General features: G+C 38.1%; 2 protein-coding genes across 2 annotated transcripts; both read left to right on the plus strand.

Moving 5' to 3' along the window:
- Positions 1–381: 381 nt before the first annotated feature.
- Positions 382–1,347, plus strand: LOC114710872 (vomeronasal type-1 receptor 4-like). Its single transcript, XM_028895167.1, has one exon. It carries the CDS (start codon positions 406–408, stop codon positions 1,345–1,347), a length of 942 nt encoding a protein of 313 aa, XP_028751000.1. The 5' UTR covers positions 382–405.
- Positions 1,348–19,602: 18,255 nt separating this feature from the next.
- LOC114710873 (vomeronasal type-1 receptor 4-like) lies at positions 19,603–20,514 on the plus strand. The gene has a single exon (XM_028895168.1). It carries the CDS (start codon positions 19,612–19,614, stop codon positions 20,512–20,514), a length of 903 nt encoding a protein of 300 aa, XP_028751001.1. The 5' UTR covers positions 19,603–19,611.
- Positions 20,515–22,158: the final 1,644 nt, after the last annotated feature.

The raw sequence follows: 22,158 nt of genomic DNA on the forward strand, positions 1-22,158 counted from the left end.
AGCAAATATGAGTACATTCTGAAAGATTTACTTTAAGTTTGTTTTCACTCCCTGTAACTTTCCTTTTTCAAATGGACCAACATCCCATCATCCTGGTTGATGCATTTTCTGGGAAAGTTGATGGCTATTCTTCCATCAACACTTGCATTCTGAAGTATTAAGAATTTCAAAGTAACAAACATTGAAAGTAACTACTCATGTCAAAATTTTGGAAATAAGATATTTTTGTGTGTTCTATGCTGGCCTTGAACTTATGAATTTAAAGGACCCTCGGTTTTGGCCTCTATGTAGCTCCATGGATCAATGGCATCTTCCTTCACTTCTGGCTACTATCATTTGCCATTATTCATTTTAGCTGAGAAATAGTGTGGCCGTATTCTTAAGGATATTGTACTGAAACACAGAATGAATATCTGGAATCTGACTATCAGAATCATTTTCTTATCACAAACTACCACTGGAATTCTAGGAAATCTCTTTCTTATGTTCTACTGTCTAGACCGTTACTACAGAGAACACACATTAAAACCCACAGATTTGATTCTCATGCATCTAATGGCAGCCAATGCCTTGGTTATTCTCTCTGCAGGAGTGCCCCAAACAATGGTAGTTTGGGGATTAAAGCAGTTCTTGAATGATTTTGGATGCGAGCTCCTACTGTACATTCAAGGATTTGCTCGAAGTGTGTCCATTGGCACCACCTGCCTCTTGAGTGTCTTCCAGGCCATGACCATCAGTCCCAGGAAATCCTTTTGGAGTGATAACAAAGTCAAAGCTTCAAAGTACATTGGCTGCTCCATTTCCCTACTCTGGGTATTCTACATGGTAATACGTTTCATTTTTCTTATGTACAAATTTATCAAAACGAATAGCAAAAACATGACAAGAAATCGAGATTTTGGATATTGCTCTACTACAGGACATGATGAGACCATTGACTCACTCTATACAACATTGGTGATGTGCCCTGAATTATTTTTTGCTGTGCTCATCACCTGGTCCAGTGCCTCAATGGTTGTCATTCTCTACAGACACAAGCAGAGGGTTCAAAATATCCGTAGCTGTCATGGTTCTAGTAGAAACTCCCCTGAGTCCAGAGCAACCCAGAACATCCTGGTCCTGGTGTCTACCTTCCTGGCTTTTTATACTCTCTCCACCATCTTTCGAGGCTGCATTGCTCTATTGTATAATCCCAGTTGGTGGCTGGTGTACATTTCTCGCCTCACTTCTCTTTGTTTTCCATGTTTTGGACCCTTTGTTCTTATGAGACATTACTCAGTTTTGTCCATATTCAGTTTGGTATGGTTGAGAAAAAAATGTTCTCATAATTTTATCATAACAATGTAAAATATAAGTTTTTCTTATCTTCCACATTTTACTCAATTATTACCTTATGAATCCATCAAAGAAAGTTAAGGTTTTAGCATCTAGTCTTCCTAATACTGCTAAAAATGAGTACAGGAATTTTGTCAGATGGTTGAAATAGAAGCCTACATGAGCTGATGATACTGTGTTTAGCACACTGTAATCCTCAGCTTTCAGACAGTAGAATTTTTCCTTTGCCCAGATGATGCACAAAGAATCCAGTAAGTTGTTGCCAATAGGGCTAAGTTTCTTGTGGCTCTCTTCCTCTCATGGAATCTTGACTGCCTGTTTGCTGCTGTACAGACACCTATATATACTGCACTCTAAATGCAAGGCGGACTGAAACCACGGTGGGCCATATATTGTGGTCTTGGTGGACCTTGTCCCATGACAGCTGCTCTAGCATGCTCCAGGACCAGAAATCTTCATTGATCATTTCCCAGATACTTTGATTTCAGCTGCATCAGAAAACAAACAAACAAACAAAAAAACTGGCTGTTCTTAACTTTATAGCCACACTCCTCAGCAAGTTCCGTGAAGATGATCATCTTCTTTAGCCACATAGAACAAAAATTATGACTACTATCTCTCACTTTGTACCAAAACTGATTAAAAACAAATGATGTTTATGAGGTAATCTTGAATTTTGTTAGATAGCATCCTTTCCTTTTTCCCTTTTATTACACATAGATTTTTTTCTCATACTATATTACCTGATTACAGTTTCCTTTCACTTTACTCCTCTTAGTTACACCCACATCCTCTCCCATATAAATCTATTCCCTTTTGGTTTCTCATTAGAAAAAATAGGCTTCAGAAAGATAACTAAAAAACACTTAACACAATAAAATATAATAAGAAATGTGGGTGCATTCCTGGTAAGCTGCACCTGACCTGGCTCCAGAGAGTAGCACCTAGCTCTAGTCCATCTTTTGTTTAGCAGACATCTTTTGTTTCTCTTGTCCTCTATGAGAATCTTGTCTCAGAGTCTCCTAAGGATACACATGTCTATGTAAACCTCGGTTCAGGAAACCTGGAAAACCATGGGACCTGAGAAATTGAGGAATTTGCACTTGGTGTTGTATTGTTGGGAGCTCCATTTAAGGTTATTTTGAGCATATGAAAATTATCTGGCTAAACTGTAATAGAGAGAAATAGAAATGCCTGAGGCAAAGGGAAGAGGTTTCAGTTCTTTGAGGCTGAACCCCCTTGCAGCCATGAAAGGCTAGATTCATCCTTAAGATTCTTCTGAGTCTTTTTCCTGGACCCACAGACCTATGCCACAACACACAGTTACATTTGGCACCCAATGTGGGGCTTGAAGAAGGACAAAGAATCTGAAGAAGGACAGAGGAGCTGGCTGCCTTAAGAACTAGAGGGTGCACTCTCAGGGTAAGAAGACTCTAGGATTGGCAGGGTCATGGGGAATTTAAACTCCCCATCTCAGGAGCAACAAAATGTACAGTTGCCAATGATTGTCAAAATAAAAAGTGGTAACTGCACAATTTTTAAAGATAGAAATACAATTGTTCCTGAAATAGGAAATAAGTCAAGAAAAAGACCTTTCTCAATAGATAAAAGGGAAAGGAAAAAAATAAAAAAAGAAATCTTCCAACAGGGAAGAGGGAAGGAAAGGAAATAAAAGAAAATTTCCAAATAGAAAAAGGAGAAAATTTTAATTAAGAAAAAAGGATTTTTCTGTAAAAAAGGGTAAAAATGTTAAAACTGGGCTTTAAGATTATAGGCCCTGTAAAAGAAAAATAAAGGAAAGAAAAAAAGCCTCTTCCCAGTAGTAATAGAGGAAGAAAAGGCTCTTTCTGATATAAAAATTACAGGATAGCTAAAATTCTGAACTCTTTCTACCTGGGAGCACAGGCATCTGAATTACAAAGAATCAACAGGTGGGCTCACTGCAGCAGCCCTAACAGCAAGCCCAGAGTATTGACTTCTATTGTCTGGTTGCTTAACTTTGCTTTAAATGGTTTTTTATTTTTCCCTCAGAGTGGGAATTACTCAATATTAGAGATCCTTTCTTGGGAAATATTTTCTGTTTTCTCCTTATGATAGGAATAACTCATTATTAGTATTCCCTTCATGTGAGAAAGAGGAAGTTTAAATGGGGTCAACTTCTGGTGAAGAATGGTTTCGGTCAGGACATGGAATGCTAAGTCAATGCAATTTGAGTTTCCAGAGATATTAATCATTCAGTGTATAGAGGATGTTGTTCTCCTTTGATTGTATAATAAATGTTTGGATGAATGTTTGATTTTCATGGTAGGTTAACTAAAGGATCAGGATTCACAATTTTAAAATATATATTGGGTATGCTCTTATCTGTTGATCATTGTTGATAATTTGGCTCTGCTCTTTAAGTTGCTTTCTAGAAATTCTTGATTAAATTCTATAGAAGTATAACACCTTAAACAGATTATGTTGCTAGCTTATTAAATAATGCTTTATACTTCTCAGTAATGTTGGTATATTAAGTCTGCTCAAGTTACTTTTCTAAAGCTGGAGACAAAAATACCTGAAAGAACAACATGCTGGGTGTTTCATTTTGCTCTTATTTGAAGCCTGCTGAGGAGCTGGCTTGTGCTCTGAGCCCTTTGTCAGGTCTCATGCAGCTTGTGTCCTAGAATCCTGACTAAGTGGGTAATGGAATGCAGAAAAGACAGACTCAGAGACAACATACAATGGATTTTAGATGGAGTGGTGTTCTCTTATACAGCTACCACTGCAACTTGGTACCTCATCATATTCACTAAGTACAACCCATGGCAAAATGAGACTTTTCTCCATAGCAGGTGTCTGTATGTGAGCAGTCACAGGCTATTAATATCTGAGCTGAGGAAGTCTACTTGTCAGTTTTCTCACACACAGGTCATTTATTCACGAACTCTCAGAATCCAAAGGGAAGCTTTGCCAATCCTCTTTAACCTAGCTCATATGGATAATGGTTATTCCAATTTACCATGCACCAATTGGTGGTAGAATCCTTAAGAGAGCAAGTCTGCCAAAATACATTTTTGTCTGGCCTTGGTTTCAGGTATATAATGGTTGCATAAAAAAATTTGAAATATTTTTGCATTGTAGAGGGAATTCATTTCTTGTGCTTGACACTGAGCCAACTAATTATAAATAATGAGGTCATGGGTATTAGAGGAGAATTTCGTACTACCATATTATTAAACCAGCATGATTCCTGACTGCATTGCAAATTCTTAACCTTATAATTACAGATAAGCATAGGCCTTGCACCTCATCAGAGAAATGTGGCTTGCAACAGACGGAGTCCATTAGAGAGAACTATAACAAACAAAAAGGCTGAAAACAAGAGGCCCTGTGTTGCCTGGCCTCATCTGATACTTCTACAATATAACTACTGTGCCTAAGCCTCAAGGATCGTAGTGTAAGAAAGGTTGGGAAGATTATAAAAGCCAGAGGAACAGGAAGATTTCTGTGATAGTACATCTAGAAATGTCAGAGAAACTTCACCCTTAAAGTCTCATCAATGTGGCTTCCAAAATAAGACCTAAACAAGGGTGATATTGATAGGCATGCAAAAATTGAAGGGGTAAATCTCATGAGGCCCCACCATAGACAGACAACTCCATACAACCAAAGAATACTGAGAAGACAAGAAATAGTCTTCTCCAGGGAAGATCCTATCAATTGATCATGCAATACCAATTAATCAGCCATGGAAAGTAATACATACATACAAGTAATACTTTATGGGCAAATTAGGTTCTGTTTATAAATGTTGTATGTGTGGGGGTGTGGATGAGTATGCATGTGTGTGTGTGTGTGTGTGTGTGTGTGTGTGTGTGTGTGTGTACAGTTAAACAAAGAGAGGGTCTTAATTTGGGAGCAATTGAGTGGTATATATAGGAAAGGCTCTTTGGAGGAAAGAGAAAGAGGAAATTATGTAACTATAGTTAAGTTTCAAAACCAAAAATACATGTTATAAAATTTAAAGAATCTGTTTTACAATAAGGATCATATTTTTAAATTTTTTCCCCCAGATTTTTATCCCATCATTATAAAATTAACTTGTGTACCACCGTGGACTTCTGCTTCTCAGTTGCAGACCATACCAGTGGTCAGAAGAACTGGTGACTGTCATACTTGCCAGCTGAACTACCTTAATATCTAGGTTTGGCTCCCTAAGACTTATTCCACCACCCACTTCCTCTAACTCCATTACTGGCCCAGAAGCAGGATTGTTCCCAACTCTGGCATGACAAACTTTTTTGAATTTCCTCTATTCATGTACAGGCCATACAATTCTGAAAAGAGATGATTGACCCACATGCCAGCTGAAGTGACCCACTCACTAGATTCAGCTACCTAAATCTCCCTTCAAGGCCTGCCCTCTCTTATCTCAATAACTTCCCAGTGGTCAGGCCTCTGCCTACAACCTCTGCAGATTTCCATTGCTCAGCTACAGGCCACAGCACTCAGAAGAACAGAGGCTCCATGATGAACCAAAGGCTAAGCTAGACAGGACAGCCCCCAACTTGTGGGGGCAGTGTGACCTATGATTAGGAAAAATTGCCCCTGATCAGAGGTCACACTGGCTGTGAGAAACCAAGGCCACAAAGGACAGAAGACCAAAGAAACAAACACTCACCCAGCAAAGACAAACTCAGAAATCAGCACCTAGACCTAAAACCAACCCAAGTCCAGATGCATAAATGCCAGTGAAAGAATACAATTGACAACATCTGTGTAATAATTCACCACTAGAGGCCAGCTATCCTATTGTAGCAACACATGAATATCCCAATGCATTTGAAGCACAAGAAAACTACCTTAAAAACAATTTTATGAAGATGATAGAGATTCTTAAAGAGGAAATGAAAAGATCCCTTAAAGAAATCCAAGAAAATACAAAGAACTGGAGGAAATCAAAAAGTCCCTTAAATAAAGCCAAGAAAGTAAAGAAAAAAAACAACCAGGCCAAGGAAACTTTTCAAGACATAAAAATCAAAAGTAGAAGCAATAAAGAAAATGAAAACTGAGGGATTTCTGGAAATAGAAAATCTGGGTAAGTGAACAGGAAGTATAGACAAATATCATCAACAAAACACAAGAAATGGAGGAGAAAAGCTCAGATGTTGAAGATATGATAGATAAAATAGATTCATTAGTCAAAGCAAATATTAAATCTAAACAATTCCTATCACAAAACTTCCAAGATATCTGGCAAATACAGAGATTGACAAACCTAAGAATAATAGAAACAAAACAAGAAGAATCCCTGGTCAAAAATCCAGAAAATATAGTTAACAAAATCACAGAAGAAAGAGTCTTAACCTAAGAAAAAACAGGCCAGTAATGTTACAAGAAGCTTACAGAATACCTCATATATTTGATCAGAAACTTAATTTCCCACACCATATAATGATGAAAACACTAAACATGTAGAATAAGGATACATATTAGAAGCTTCAAGGGAAAGAGCCCAAGAAACATATAAAGACACACTTGTTAGAATTACACCCAACTTCTCAATGGAGACTAAAAGCCAGATGGGCTTGGACAGATGTCCTGGAGACTCTAAATGACCATGGATACAGGCACACACTACCATACCCAGCAAAATTTTCATTTACTATATATGGAGAAAATGAGATATTTGATGACAAAGTAAATTTAAACAGTATATACCCACCAATCCATCCCTATAGAGATTACTAGAAGGAAAACAACAAAAGAAATTTTAGTAGACCAACAAAACACAGGAAATAGATAATCTCACACCTAAAAAATATACAAAGTGCAATCACACACAGACATGCACAATCACACACACACAAAAAAAACCACCACCACCACAAACAACAACAACAACAACAAAATAACAATAATTAACAATTATTGTTCATTAATATCTCTCAATATGAGCAGACAAAATTCCCAATAAAAAAACATAGGCAAACAGAATGGATATGCAAACAGAATCCATCCTTCTGCTGCTTACAAAAAATATACCTCAGCATTAAAGACTCCACATCTAACAAAGCACTGATACCACAAATATATAAAGAAATCAAGAAATTAAACATCAACAAACTAATAATTTATTTAAAAATGGGGTACAGAACTAAACAGAATTCTCAACAGAAGAATCTGGAATGGATGAGCAACACTTACAGAAATGTTCAACATCCTTTACCATCAGTGAAATGCAATTCAAAATGAGTCATAAACACTATCTTTTACCTATCAGAATGGCTAAGATCAATCCCACAACTGACATCTTATGTTGGTGAGGATGTAGAGCAAAGAAATAATCCTCCACTGCTGGTGGGAGTTCAAACTTGTATAGCCACTATTGAAATAAATATGTTGGTTTCTTAGAAAATTGGGAAAGTTTTTACCTCAAGACCATAACACTCCTTGGCATATACCCAACGATATTTCATCACATCACAAGGACACTTGCTCAACTATGTTCATAACAGCTTCACTCATCATAGTCAGAAGCTAGAAAAACTTAGATGTCACCCAAATAAAGAAGGGATAAAGAAAATGTTGTACATTTACAGAATGGAGTATTACTCTGCTGTTAAAAAGTGATATCACTCTTACAGCTGATAAACACCATCAGTAATGTGGCAGTATACAAGATTAACTCAAAAACAATAGCCCTCCTATATACAAATGACAAATGAACTGACAAAGAAATTAGAGAAACATCACCCTTTACAATAGCCACAAATAATATAAAATATGTTGAGGTAACTCTAACTAAGCAAGTGAAGGACCTATATGACATGAACTCTAAGTCCTTGAAGAAAGAAATTGAAGAAAATATCAGAAAATGGAAAGATCTCCCATGCTCATGGATAGGTAGGATTAACATAGTAAAAATGTCAACCTTACCAAAAGCAATCTACAGATTCAACGCAATCCCCATCAAAATACCAACACAATTCTTCACAGACCCAGAAAGAACAACACGCCACTTCATATGGGAAAACAAAGAACCCAGGGTAGCCAAAAGAATCCTTTACAATAAAATAATCTCTGCAGGCATCATGATTCTTGACTTCAAGCTCTACTATAGAGCTACAGTAATAAAAACAGCTTGGTACTGGCATAAAAACCCACATGTTGACCAATGGAAGCCAACTGAAGACCCTGACATTAATCCCACATGTATGAACACTTAACTTTTGACAAAGAAGCCAAAACTGTACAATGGAAAAAAGAAAGTGTCTTCAACAAATAGTGCTGGCATAACTGGATGTCAACATGTAGAAATGCAAATAGACCCATATCTGTCACTGTGCACAAAACTTAAGTCCAAGTGGATCAAAGATCTCAACATAAATCCAGCTACCCTGAATCTGATAGAAGAAAAATTAGGAAGTATTCTTGAACACATTGGCATAGGAGATCACTTCCTAAATATAACACCAGTAGCACAGACACTGAGAGCAACAATTAATAAATGGGACTTCTTGAAACTGAGTTTTTGCAGGGCAAATGACATGGTCAATAAGACAAACAACAGCCTAAAGAATGGGAAAAGATCTTTACCAATCCCACACCTTATAGAGGGCTAATATCCAGAACATATAAAAAACTCAAGAAACTATACATCAAAATACCTAACAGTCCAATTTAAAATGGGCTATAGAGCTAAACAAAGATTCTCAACTGAAGAAGCTCAAATGGCTGAAAGACATTTAAGGAACTGCTCAACATCTTTAGTCATCAGAGAAATACAAATCAAAATGATTCTGAGATACCATCTCACACCCATCAGAATGGCTAATATCACAAACACTGAAGATAGCTTATGTTGGAGAGGATGTGGAGCAAGGGGAACACTCTTCCACTGTTGGTGGGAATGCAAACTTGTATAGTTACTGTGGAAATCATTATGGCAGTTTCTCAGAAAACTGGGAATCAATCTTTCCAGCTATACCACTCTTGGGCATCTACCCAAGGAGTGCTCAATCATACCACAAGGACACATACTCAGCTATGTTCATGGCAGCATTGTTTGTAACAGCCAGAACCTGGAAACAACCTTGACACCCTTCAACTGAAGAATGGATAAAGAAACTATGGTACATATTCACAATGGATTACTACTCAGCAGAGAAAAACAATCACATCATGATGTTTGCAGGCAAATGCATGGAACTAGAAAAATCATCCTGAGTGAGGTAACCCAGACTCAGAAATACAAACATGGTATGTACTCACTCATAAATGGATAATAGATATAAAGCAAAGGAAAACCAGACTGCAATTCACATCTCCAGGGAGGCTATCTAGTAAAGGGGACTCTAGGAAAGACACAGGGATTGCCCAGCAAGAGAGAAATAAATGAGATCTACATCAGGGTGAGGGGAGGTAATGGAGGGCAAGGGTCGGGGTGGGGGGCAAGAGAGCTTAGGAGTGCAAGAGGTTCTAGCTGGATCAAGAACAGAGTGGGAGAATAAGGAAAGAGGTACCATAAATGAAGACACCATGGGAATAGGAAGAATCAGAATGCTAGACAGGTCCAGAGAAATTCACAAAGCTGACTCCACTATTGACTACTGACAATGGTCGAGAGGCTGCCTGAGCTGACATATCCTGGTGATTGGATGGTCAAACACCCTAACTGTCATGATAGAAGCCTCATTCAGTGACTGATGGAAGCAGATGCAGAGATCCATGACCAAGAACCAGGCACAGCTCCAAGAGTCCAATCAATGAGAGAAGAGATGGATCATATGAGCAAGAGATATAGAGACCATGATTGGAAAAAGTACAGAGACAAATAGCCAAACTAGCAGAAACACATGAATGGTAAGCCAATAGCTGAGGAACCCCCATGGAACTGGACTAGGCCCTCTAGATAAGTGAGACAGCTGTTTAGCTTGAACTGTTTAGGGGGCACCCAGACAGTGAGACTTGGACCTGTCCTTAGTGCATGAGCCAGCTTTCTGGAATCTAGTGCCAGTACTGAGACACTTTGCTCAGCCTTGGTGCAGGGAGGAGGGGATTGGACCTTCCTCAACTGAATGTACCAGGCTCTGCTGACTCCCCATGGGAGACCTTGCTTTGGAGGAGGTGGGAATGGGGGTGGTTTGGAGGGGGGAGGCTAGAGGGTGGGAAGAGGGAGAATAGAGAATCCATGATTGATATGTACAACAAATACAAAAATCTTAATAAAAAGAAAAAAAACATGACATTGTGAAATTTGCAGGCCATCTGAAAAAAAAATGATCTTGAAAAAAAAAAATCATTCTGATGAGGCAATAAAGACCCAGAAAAAATAACATGGTATTTACTCACTTATAAATGGATATTAATTGTAACATAAAAAATAATCATGCTATTATCCACAGACTCAGAGAGGCTAAGAAACACAGTGAAATTAATGAGGACATAAGGATCTCCCTGTAAAGGGAAAATAGAATAGATTTCACACATTTATTGTCATGGGGTGGAGTTGGGATCAGTAGTGATCAATTTGTGGGGAGGAAGGGAGAAAAATGGGAGAAACTACTAGAATTGGGGGCACATTTCAGAAGTGCTAATACAGTGACACGAAAACACAATTGAATTTACCAGAGTAACCCTAACAACAACAAATCTGGTACAATAGGGTCATGAACATCATGGGAGTAACTAACAATTTCATGAAGAACTCAAGGTTCACTTCCCATGATGGAACCTATGCATTGGGGTATTAACATGGACAAGAATATGTTGTGGTATTGTATTCCCCCAAATATTGTGCATGCTAATAAACTTATCTGGGGTCAGAGAAAGAGCAGCCTCAATATTAAACATAAAAGATAGGCAGTGGTAGCACAAGCCTTTAATTCTAGCATTCCAGAGGCAGAAATCCATGTGTTCAAGGATACAGCCAGGCATGGTGACTCATCACACCTTTAATCCCAGAAAGCAAACTTTTAATCCCAAGGAGTGGTGGTAGAAAGAAGAAAGGTATATAAGGTGTGAGGACCAGAAACTAGAAGCATTTGGCCTGGTTAAGCATTTGGCCTGGTTAAGCAATCAGGCCTTTGAGCAACACAGTTCAGCTGATTCATTCTGGATGAGGACTCAGAGGCTTCCAGTCTGAGGAAACAAGACCAACTGAGGAATTGGCAAGGTAGCTGTGGCTTGTTCTGTCTCTCTGATCTACCAGCATTTACCCCAATAACTGGACTCAGGTTTCATTTTATTAGTAAAAACTTTTTTTTTTTTTTGGTTTTTCGAGATAGGGTTTCTCTGCGTAGCTTCGCGCCTTTCCTGGAGCTCACTTGGTAGCCCAGGCTGGCCTCGAACTCACAGAGATCCGCCTGGCTCTGCCTCCCGAGTGCTGGGATTAAAGGCGTGCGCCACCACCGCCCAGCTTAGTAAAAACTTTTAAGACTCATGCTACAACATGTGGCTATGGAGTACATAGATCCAGTGGTAAATCCACTGAATAAATACAAAAACCATCAGTATAATGATATTAAACTAAATTTTGTTGATGTTGTTGTTGCTTTTATTAGTTTGCTATTTTATGACAGAGTTTCTCTTTGTAGCCTTGGCTGTCCTGGGAATCCCTCTGAAGACAAGGCTGGCTTCAAACTCAAAAACATCCTACTGCCTCTGCCTCCCAGAAGCTGGGACTAAAGGCAAGCATTGCCACTTCCCACTGCCCAACCATAATTTTGATCCAATTAAGCAGGCTTTACTTCTATGCACAGCAAAGCTGGTCCAGCAGTTGTGTCCCCTAATGTGGGGCTTAGGAGAGCAGCCACAAGACAAATTTCTATATTCCTTTTATAGGGGAAAATAATAATTTTCAGGCTGCCTGAGGAATTAGACAACATAGGAACATTACAAGCAAACTACAGGAGGAGCAGTTAACAGGTAAAGATTAACTGGCAGAAAATCTTGTGGTTTGGGAAAGAATGGAGGTCAAAATAAAGTGGAGGCATGTAACAAGTCAAATTCCAGAAACCAGAGATTTGAGTTCTAAATAGTAAATAGAAATGAACTTATTTTGACATTGTAAAAAGTTGGCTACCAATTCTAGAATACAGTCAGACTGTTTCATCACCTGGGAAGAACCTAGTACTATTATTCTGGTAAAAGAACAAATACCTAACTGTTCATTAAGCTCTTATCTTTTTTCTTTTTCTTTCTTTCTTTCTTTTTTTTTTGTTTTTTTTTGAGACAGGGTTTCTCTGTGTAGCTTTGCACTATTCCTGGATCTCGCTCTGTAGACCAGGGTGGCCTCAAACTCACAAACTCCACCTGGCTCTGCCTCCCAAGTGCTGGGATTAAAAGCATGTGCCACCACTGCCTGGCTGCTCCTATCTTTATACCCATTGATTACTATATCTCTCAACTCTTATTAGAGAAGCTACCTTTTTCAGTCTGTGGGGTTGACACAGAGGTCCAGAGGATGAAAGGTACTGAGAATAAGATATGCTGGAGGGTCCAGCTAAAAATGGGATATCTTTATAATATCTCTTCTATAGCTAATTTTTTTCTGTGTCCCACCTGGCCCACAGTCGGAACAAATCTCTCACCAATAGTCCTGCAGCCTTTTATAAAATAATCACACAGAGGCTTAATATTAATTAAAACTGCTTGGCCATTATCTCAAGCCTATGACTGACTAATCCTTATACTTAAACTAACCCATTTCTGTTCATCTATATGTTACCACATGTTCCATGGCTTTACCTTTGCGCCATTACATGCTGCTCCCTGGATGGTGGACTGACATGTCCACACCCAGACTTCCTCTTCCCAGAATTCTCCTTTTCTGTTTATTCCACCTGTACTTCCTGCCTGGCACATGGCCAATCAACATTTTATTAAACCAGTGTACAAAAGCATTATCCCACAGCACTATTCCTTCAAAAATTAAGGATCATCATGAAAGGAGAGGCAGAAAGCATGTTAGAACATTTATGGTAGTAGGTGATTCCAAGAAAACTTGTTTTGTCCAGACAGAACATCCCTTGTACTTGGGAATTTGCTTGTTATGACCCTAAGCACAAAACCTGCACAGATCAGTCTATAAAAATCCAAGTAGAGTGGAGGTGTTCAGGAAGTACCACTCTTTGCTGAAGAGCTAATGGCCACAGATGGTTTCTGGATTATAATGTGTCAGATATGTAACTTTTAGAGACCACTCAAGATTCCATAGATGTCATTCTACTAGGCACTTAGTATTGTCACTAAGTAGATGTGTTGATTTTTAAGTTTTTTTTCTTGTGTTAAGGAACACATTAAAATTGAAAGAAATTTAGTCTGTGGATAAAAAGGGAATTGAAAGGAGAAAATCATTTGTAGACTTGACTAAAACACATATGCATATATAAAACACTCAAAAGTTTTATGTAACATATGACATAGATATTCTAAAAGTTAACTGTGTTGGTTTGTGTTGGAAGAAGTCAGTGAAGTGTGGAATCCAAAGAGACACAGAGACTTCTCTAACTTTCTCATAAATCTGAACTCAAAGTTTCTAGCTCCTTCGCCAGGTGCCCTGGTGAGCCTTCAGCAATCATGAAAACTCAGTGCCTCTTCAATACACCTTATCTCTATCACTAGGAACTCTAAAGGGTCTTTACTAATTAACATTGAGAACTTTTTCATAAATGATCTAGTCTCCCAAAGCGAGCTCTGTCCATGTCGTTGCCACCGCAGTTGAAATGAAAATTACAGTTCTGGAGGGAGGTGAGGTCACAGAGTCACAGACCTCTCCATCTGCCTTGTTATAACTCTCCCACAGTGATGCTTATAAATAAGACTAAATCTACCCTATGATTGTCCCACCATCCTGCAGAGACAATAAGCTAGGTGAGTGCTTTGTACTTTATTCTGATTTGCAGAGTCAACAAAGAAGGAAGGTCTGAGTAAGTGTTCCTGTCTGGTAATGAGATAGGGGATAGAAATCTATGGATTAGACAAAGAAGGCAAAAGAATAACTGCATAAGTAAGAGATGAGTCAGACAGATCAAAGCATTTCTAAACTTGTCTTTGTTTTTTTTTTCTTAATGTAATATAAGTCCCCCACCAAGGGTGACTTTGGGTAACACCAGCACAATGCAGCCCATCTATGAAAGTGCTGAACCATTGTGGTAATAAGAAAATACAATAATTCACCTCAGCTAACATGATATGTAGACACTCTTTTCACTATTATTATTTTAGTTGAATTTACCATATGTTCATGTCCTTGTAAATATTAGAATGGAATTATAAGAAGCACACTTCCCTGGGAAGTGCAGGATGTGACTAGGTTTGTGAAGTAAAAAGTTCATATGTGACGTTAAATTTATTATCTAGTCATAGAAGCAATACTGAATCTGTATTGAATGGCTATTGCTACATAGACTGATTTGAAGACTCTACCTCTTGTACTTGGAAAAGGAAAAGGGAAAGGAAGGTTCAGTATGAGTATCAGACAAGGACAGCCAGTACCAAGTGTATCTTGGGTTATTTCCCCTGGTTTCATCATACTCTATCATTAAGCATGATTGGATGGCATGTCTTCACTCATTGTTTATCCTTATTGCTAAAGGAAGACAGAGCTTTGTGCATGGTGTTCCAGGGTTCTGTCAACTAATTTGGTACTATCATTTAGTATGCTATATCTTTCTGGCCAATATTTAAGATTTCACATTATTCAGATTGCACTCTATTTTCTCACATGCAGCTCCTATATTTGAATGCATCATAAATAGCATTGTAATAGATTCATTAATATAAGAATAAGCAAATAAACCAGATGTGTGGTGAAAATATTTTAGCCCAGGACTTTGAGGCAGAGGAAGGCATCTCTCTGTGAATTTGAGCCCAATAGGATCTATGTAGTGAGTTTGAGGGCAGCCACAGCTACATGATGATACCCAGTCTTGAAAAATTATAAAAAATTAGCAAGTACATGCTCACTTTAAAAAGGAATGTTTAGGAACTTAATGTTCTTCTCATGCTATCTTTTGTTAATCACACATTAGTGTTTCATGTCATATTTTGTACAGAATAATAGTGCTAATAATTCCTCTGTATTATCAACTATAGCCTTTACCCGTGTATTGACAACATTTTATACTTCTTTTTTTTTTTTTTTTTGGTTTTGTTTTGTTTTGTTTTTCGAGACAGGGTTTCTCTGTGTAGCTTTGCGCCTTTCCTGGAGCTCACTTGGTAGCCCAGGCTGGCCTCGAACTCACAGAGATCCGCCTGGCTCTGCCTCCCGAGTGCTGGGATTAAAGGCGTGCGCCACCAACGCCCGGCCATTTTATACTTCTTGTGCATCATAAACATCATGTCTATCTTGTGTTTCTGAAATCAAACTGGGAGATGGGACAGTTTTCTGTCAGGTCAGATGGCACTGAGAACACAAGCTCAGAAGCACTGGAACCTGACATTTCCAATGAGATACACCTTCATGTCAAAGTGAATAGTTATTTCTAAAAAGATTTATATGTCTATATTTATTTTGTGTGCATGTATGTTTGTGTCTGCATCTATGAGCTCTTTGAGAATGCAGCACCTGCAGGTGCAACTATACAGTGAGAGAACCCCATGGAATTGGAGTCACAGGGGGCCCAAACACAAATCCCTTACAGTAACAACACATTTCATTACCACTGAGCAACCTCTCTAGTACCCCCTTATGAAAACATTCTAAAGCTAAAAACATGCATCTGAATACCAATAAAGTGAACAAAAATAAAATGAGGAACACAATCTTCATAGAAGGTTGAATCATGTTGGAGACTACCCAACATGGCTTTGTTAGCATAGACTGAGATGACCGTGTTTGTGCCAAACTAGCCATGGTCAAGTCCCTTTAATATTGACTCTGCCTCTAAACACTTTTTGGATTTAAAGAGGCACACACTGTTTTTGATTCTAAGTTCAGTACTTGACAGTGGAAATAGTGGTACGTCTATATAATATAATTTTACACATCAAAAAAGAGGTCAAACTGAGAGGGTAGCAGTGAATCATAAATTGTCATTGCTGTTTTCCACATATACATAAATTATATTTAACTCACAAAAATGATATTTTCTATTATATACTTAACTCTTTACAAAATGTTTAAAACAATATTTTCATGTAGAATACAGGATATCAATGGATTTGACCATTTTGATGATATTTTACCTACAATATTTGTCTTTTTTACATCTTCCTGGATGTGAGAAGGTAGAAGAACTGGCATCATTTTCTTAGAAATGCTCCTGGACTCTCATTAAGCCCAATGCCAGGTATGTGGAACTTTAAAAAGCTTCCCGCGATACTCAGTTTTCATTTGTCCCATGTTAAACATTGTGTATCTTAAACTGTTATAGCTGGCCCCTGTACTCCAGAGAGATATTCCCACCCCTCGTCACAATGCTGAAGGCAAGGGCATCGGGGATTTGACTCTGCCCCTCCTGACGTGGGTGGCCTCAGTGATCCACAAAGATTGGCTCAGTTACTACCCAGGCCCACAACCGGGCCCACCCTAACATCTACCCCATTTAGGACAGGCAGTAGCTTTTGAAGAGACTGATCCCGTAAAACAATACTGCAGGGATCTCCAAGACTAAGTAAGGGCAGCCATGGAATATCCCAGAGGAGTTCCAGTGAGAATCCAATGATGACGGTGTACAAGAAACCAGGTGCCTTGAACCAGACGAGTGACTCATTGCAATGAACATTTGCTAGTAAAGCTAATAGGATGAAAGGATACAATATATGACACATTGAGCCCCCAATGCCTGCAGGATGAATGAAGAGGTGTTGGAGAGGTGGGAAAGAAAGAGAAGTTAAGAGGGTTTTTTTGTTTCTTTTGTTCTGGTTTTTGTTTCTCTGCTTGCATGCTTGTTTGTTTTCTTTTGTGGGAGGGCACTACAGGGTGAGGGGGGAATGGAGGGATGGGGAGGTGAACAGAATTGGGGTGAATGGTGTGTAACTCACAAATAATAAAGTTAAAAATTAAAAAAAAATATATATTTCCTATGTTTGTGATCATCAGGAGAAGAAACAAAAAATTACTAAAGAACAAGGGAATCCGTGGCTGATATGTAGAACTGAATTGTATTGTAAAATAAAATAAAATAAAAAACAACCTTAAAAAACTCAATTTCATTTATGTTTGAGATTTGTACATTTTCAAATAAGAAAACAAAACTCATACCCATACATCTCATGGGAATGTCACAAGGAAAATATCACTTAGAACCCTACAGATTAAGCACAAAATAATACTGTAAGATTTATGACCTAATGATATGCATAATTCTATCCTGGGTCTGTATTGATTCATTGATCAAGAACTGTAACTGGGCTAACGTGGGTAGTCTTCAGGTTGGAGTATCCAAAACTATTAGTGAATTATAACTATCACTTTCCTTTGATGATGCAAAGAACTTTATTTTGGTTGACATTCTTTGGACTGGCATTTTGGCATGGAGGTTATTTTGTTGTATCTCTTCCCAATAAGCAGATGTGACCAGTTTCCCTGAGTGTTTGTAATGACATTCACAGGCATTGCCAGGCTGTGATGTTCTTGGTTTACCCAGAATTATAACTAACTTTGGTGGTGTCAACTATATTTTTCTTTACTAGTTTTCATTTTCATTATCTATTGTATTTTGGTTACTAATTTTTAATTAGATTAAAAGTAGCAGGTTTCTCTTATGCTTTTTCCTATTTAGTGTCCTGATTTAACCAATCTCACTTTTTCCCCATTTGTCCACCCATATCTAGCATATGTGATCAAGACACATTTTTTCTATTCTGTTATCATTGTATTTTCTTGTCTTCACTGGCCTCTTATAGAGTTTCTTTTTAATCACCTTATGGGCCCTGTAATTAGCTTTTGTGGCCTTGATACACTGGCACTCCCACATAATCACATATTTAAAAAATTACAAGCTTAGAAACAACATTGAGACACAGTGTACGCTATTGATCCTTCAAGGCCTGTAGACCTCATTTAGAATACTTTCTATTTTCTGATGTATCCATTTTCTAGGGAGTTTCCAGTCCCAGAGCATAGATAAAGAGAAACTGCTGCTATCAGGTAGTTCTAAGGACATCTCTGCACTTCGTTTTAACTTCTTCAGATTTCAAGATTCACTGGAAATTCTTCTGTAGTTCTTGATTGCCCTGCCGATTGTCCAGCTAACTGTCTTTGCATAGCAAATTAGTGAAGTAATGTCTTCCTTCCTGAGGCTCCTTAGTTCAGTCTGGTACTGATTCACAGCTGCTTCTGCCTACATCTTCAAGGGGATCTCACCCTACTAAAGAGGGCTACAGACACATTCTCCTGCAGGAAGAGTATTGCATCCTGACAGTCTCTTCCATTTGCACTTATGGGCTGTTTAACCAACTGCCTTCTTTTCTACAATTACTACTCTAGACTTCTGAGTGCTGACTGAATATCACAGACATAGTTTCAATCAAGACAATGAACATTTACCCATTAGCTGTCATTCTTTACATAGTGACCCTCTCCTTGTTATTTCTGCTTACTTATTTTGCCTACTATCAACCTGTTGAGTATTGTGTGGGATTTCATCTCATTGGATGTCCCCAGTGCTCTAACAGTCCTAACCTAAGTGTGCACAATAGTGTGTGTGTCTATTTGGTATGGCGTTACATAAGGACTAGCTCTTAATTTCATAAGATAAAAGCTGTCACTTACCTCATCATCTGAATATGTTTTATGCTCTTAATAAAATTTTCTTATGTATAACTCTAGATATATTCTGAATGACATTATAAACTTTTCATTACTCATCTTTTAATTTTATATCAGATACATATGAAGAATTGATGTCTTTGAAAGCTATTGAAATTATCCTCTTTTAGAATCAAAAGAAGGTAAATCAAGTCTAGAAAATAGTGGTATATTTTCATTCTCTTACATTATACTTGATAGTATTGGGTCTCACTTTCCATTGCTTCTCACAGGCCAGATATCCTAGCCCATAATGCTGCATGTTCCATCATTATGAAGGTATATGAACAGTACATATATGTGTGCTGAGGCCTTTAGATAGCTTAGAGTAGTATGCATGGTAAGAAATAATTGCCCCTGTCATTAACTTTGAGAAATTCTTGATATGTAGTCCAGGTTGAGACTGTACTCCAGAGCTCTAAAGGACATTTTGATTTAGCCATTTTTTAGCTCTTTGGATTACTAATACTTTTCATTCATTTGACCAGAGAAATGACTTTGGCCATTATTTACATAAATTCATACCCAATCACAAAATGGACTTCTGGAATTTGACCATCAAAATCATTTTATTGTCACAAAATACAGCTGGAATTCTGGGAAATTTCTCTCTTCTTTACTACTATCTAGTTCACTATGGAAAAAGCAAATTAAAGCCCACAGATTTGATTCACATGCACCTAATGGCAGCCAATACATTGATCATTCTCTCTACAGGAGTGCCACTCACAATGGCAGCTTTTGGGTTGAAGCAGTTTGTAAATTATTTTGGATGCAAATTAATTTTATATATTCAAAGAGTTGGCCGGAGTGTGTCCATTGGCATCACCTGCCTCTTGAGTATCTTCCAGGCCATCACCATCAGTCAGAAGGAATTCTGCTGTAAGGATCAAAAGGTTAAATCTGCAAAATACATTGAATGCTGCATTGCCCTCCTCTGGGTCTTGTACATTTTGATAAATGCCATTTTCCCTCTGTATCAATTTATCAAAAGGAATAGTAAAAATGTGACAAGAAAATGGGACTTTGGATACTGCTCAACTGCTGGGCGGGATGAAATCAATGACTCCCTCTATTCAGCACTGGTGGTCTGCCCTGAAATCTTCTTTTCTTTGCTCATGGCCTGGTCTAGTGGTTACATGATTGTCATTCTGTACAGACACAAACAGAGGGTTCAACACATCCATAGCAATTGTGGTTCCAGCAGAATCGGCTTTGAGTCCAGAGCCACCCAGAGCATCCTGGCCCTAGTGTCTACATTTCTGGCTTTTTACACTCTCTCCTCCATCTTACAAGGCTGCATTGCTCTTTTGCATAATTACAATTGGTGGCTGGTAAATATCAGTTTCCTAACATCTTTATGTTTTCCCTGTTTTGGACCCTTTGTTTTTATGAATCATTACTCCATGGTGCCTACACTCATTTGTTCCAGATCATGAAAATATCACTTGTTCTTATTTTAAGTATGTAAATGATATGTTTTGTGTGGTAAACAGGTTTACTTACACATCACCCTCAGAAAGTCAGTACAGAAAGTTAAGGAGGTAATGTCTTGTCTCTTAACTATTAACAGAAATAATGAGTCACACAGTTTTGTGAGCTGGTTGTATTAGCAGTCTCCCTGAACTTATCCCATTGTATAGAGGAAGATCTCACTCTTCAATTTACACCTGCTAGTCTTCCTTTTGTCCAGTTGATGTCCAAAGGATAAAGCAAAAAATTCTCCCAATTAATCTGCCCATCTTCTGGCTTTTATTCTGCCAGGGCATCCTGAGGACTTGGTCATTTTACAGACATCTTTTTGGTCCTACAGTCTGACTGCAAGGAAAACTAAAACCATGTTTGGACATGAAGTTGTGCTTCAGGAGGTCCTGGTCCATTCATCACTGTTCTACTCTGCATCAGTACCAGCAAACTTCTTCAGCCATAACTTTCCAAATACTTGCTTTCAGCTCCATGAGAGACAATTAGGTTGATTTGCTCTGAAGCTTGTAGCAACAGTCCTCAACAAATCTCAGAAAAGAGAGTCTTCCCTTGCCACTTTTTCAAAAAATATGATCAAGGTCTTTCATCTCCTACAGAAACCAATGGGAATGAATGATGGTTTTGATGTTATCTTGAATATTGTTTGCATCTATGTTCATTAGGGAGATTAGTCTGTAAATTTTCTTTGTTGCTGTGGTGTTGTTATCTGATTTGGTATCAACACAGCCTTGGTTCAGGGGGAAGTGTTTGGACCTGCCTCAACTGAGTGTATCAGGCTCTGTTTACTCTCCACTGGAGGCCTTGCCTTGGAGGAGGTGGGAATGGGGGTTGGGATGGTGGAGGGAAGGCTGGGGGATGGAAGGAGGGAGGGGATGGGATCTGTGGTTGATATGTAAAATAAATCGAAAATTACATAATAAAAAAGAAAAGAAAAGAAGAGTTCAGAAAGCAATTAATACACCCATTGAGTACATTCATCAAAAAACTAAAAATGGAACTACTTTATAACCCAGCTATTCCATTACTGGACGTAAACCCAGTGAACTCCATATTCTTCCATGGAGATATATACACATCTATGATTATTGTTCTCTATTTACTATAACAATGAAATGGAACCCACATATATATTAATAAACACGTAAATCCATAGTCAAAATTTGTGTTCATATATACAATGGACTATTACTCAACAATAGTGATTGAACAAATCTCAAAATGTGTTAGAAAATTGATTGACATACCTAATGACACTAAACCAGATCACACAAACTCAGAAAAAAATCACATATTCTCTTTCATGTGCAAATCCTATCCTATAATGAGCAAATGTATAGGTAAAGGGGTAAGTATAATTATATTGCAATAAGTATAAAGCAGATCAAAAAAGGTAATGTTAAGCAAAGGAGCAGGCAAAGCATTTATTAGTTATGGAACAGTATATCAAGTTAATTATTTTTCTAATTTCAACTCTGCCATTTTCTTATTCTGCAGTGGATAGGGTCATAAAAATAAAATTGCTAGTGACAGTAAAAAACCCTAAGCAAAGCTCTATGGCTTCACCTTTGTTATTCTAACTGTATAGGACTAAATTGAAT

The sequence above is a fragment of the Peromyscus leucopus genome, chromosome 1 (assembly GCF_004664715.2).
Source record: "Peromyscus leucopus breed LL Stock chromosome 1, UCI_PerLeu_2.1, whole genome shotgun sequence".
Lineage (NCBI taxonomy): Eukaryota > Metazoa > Chordata > Mammalia > Rodentia > Cricetidae > Peromyscus > Peromyscus leucopus.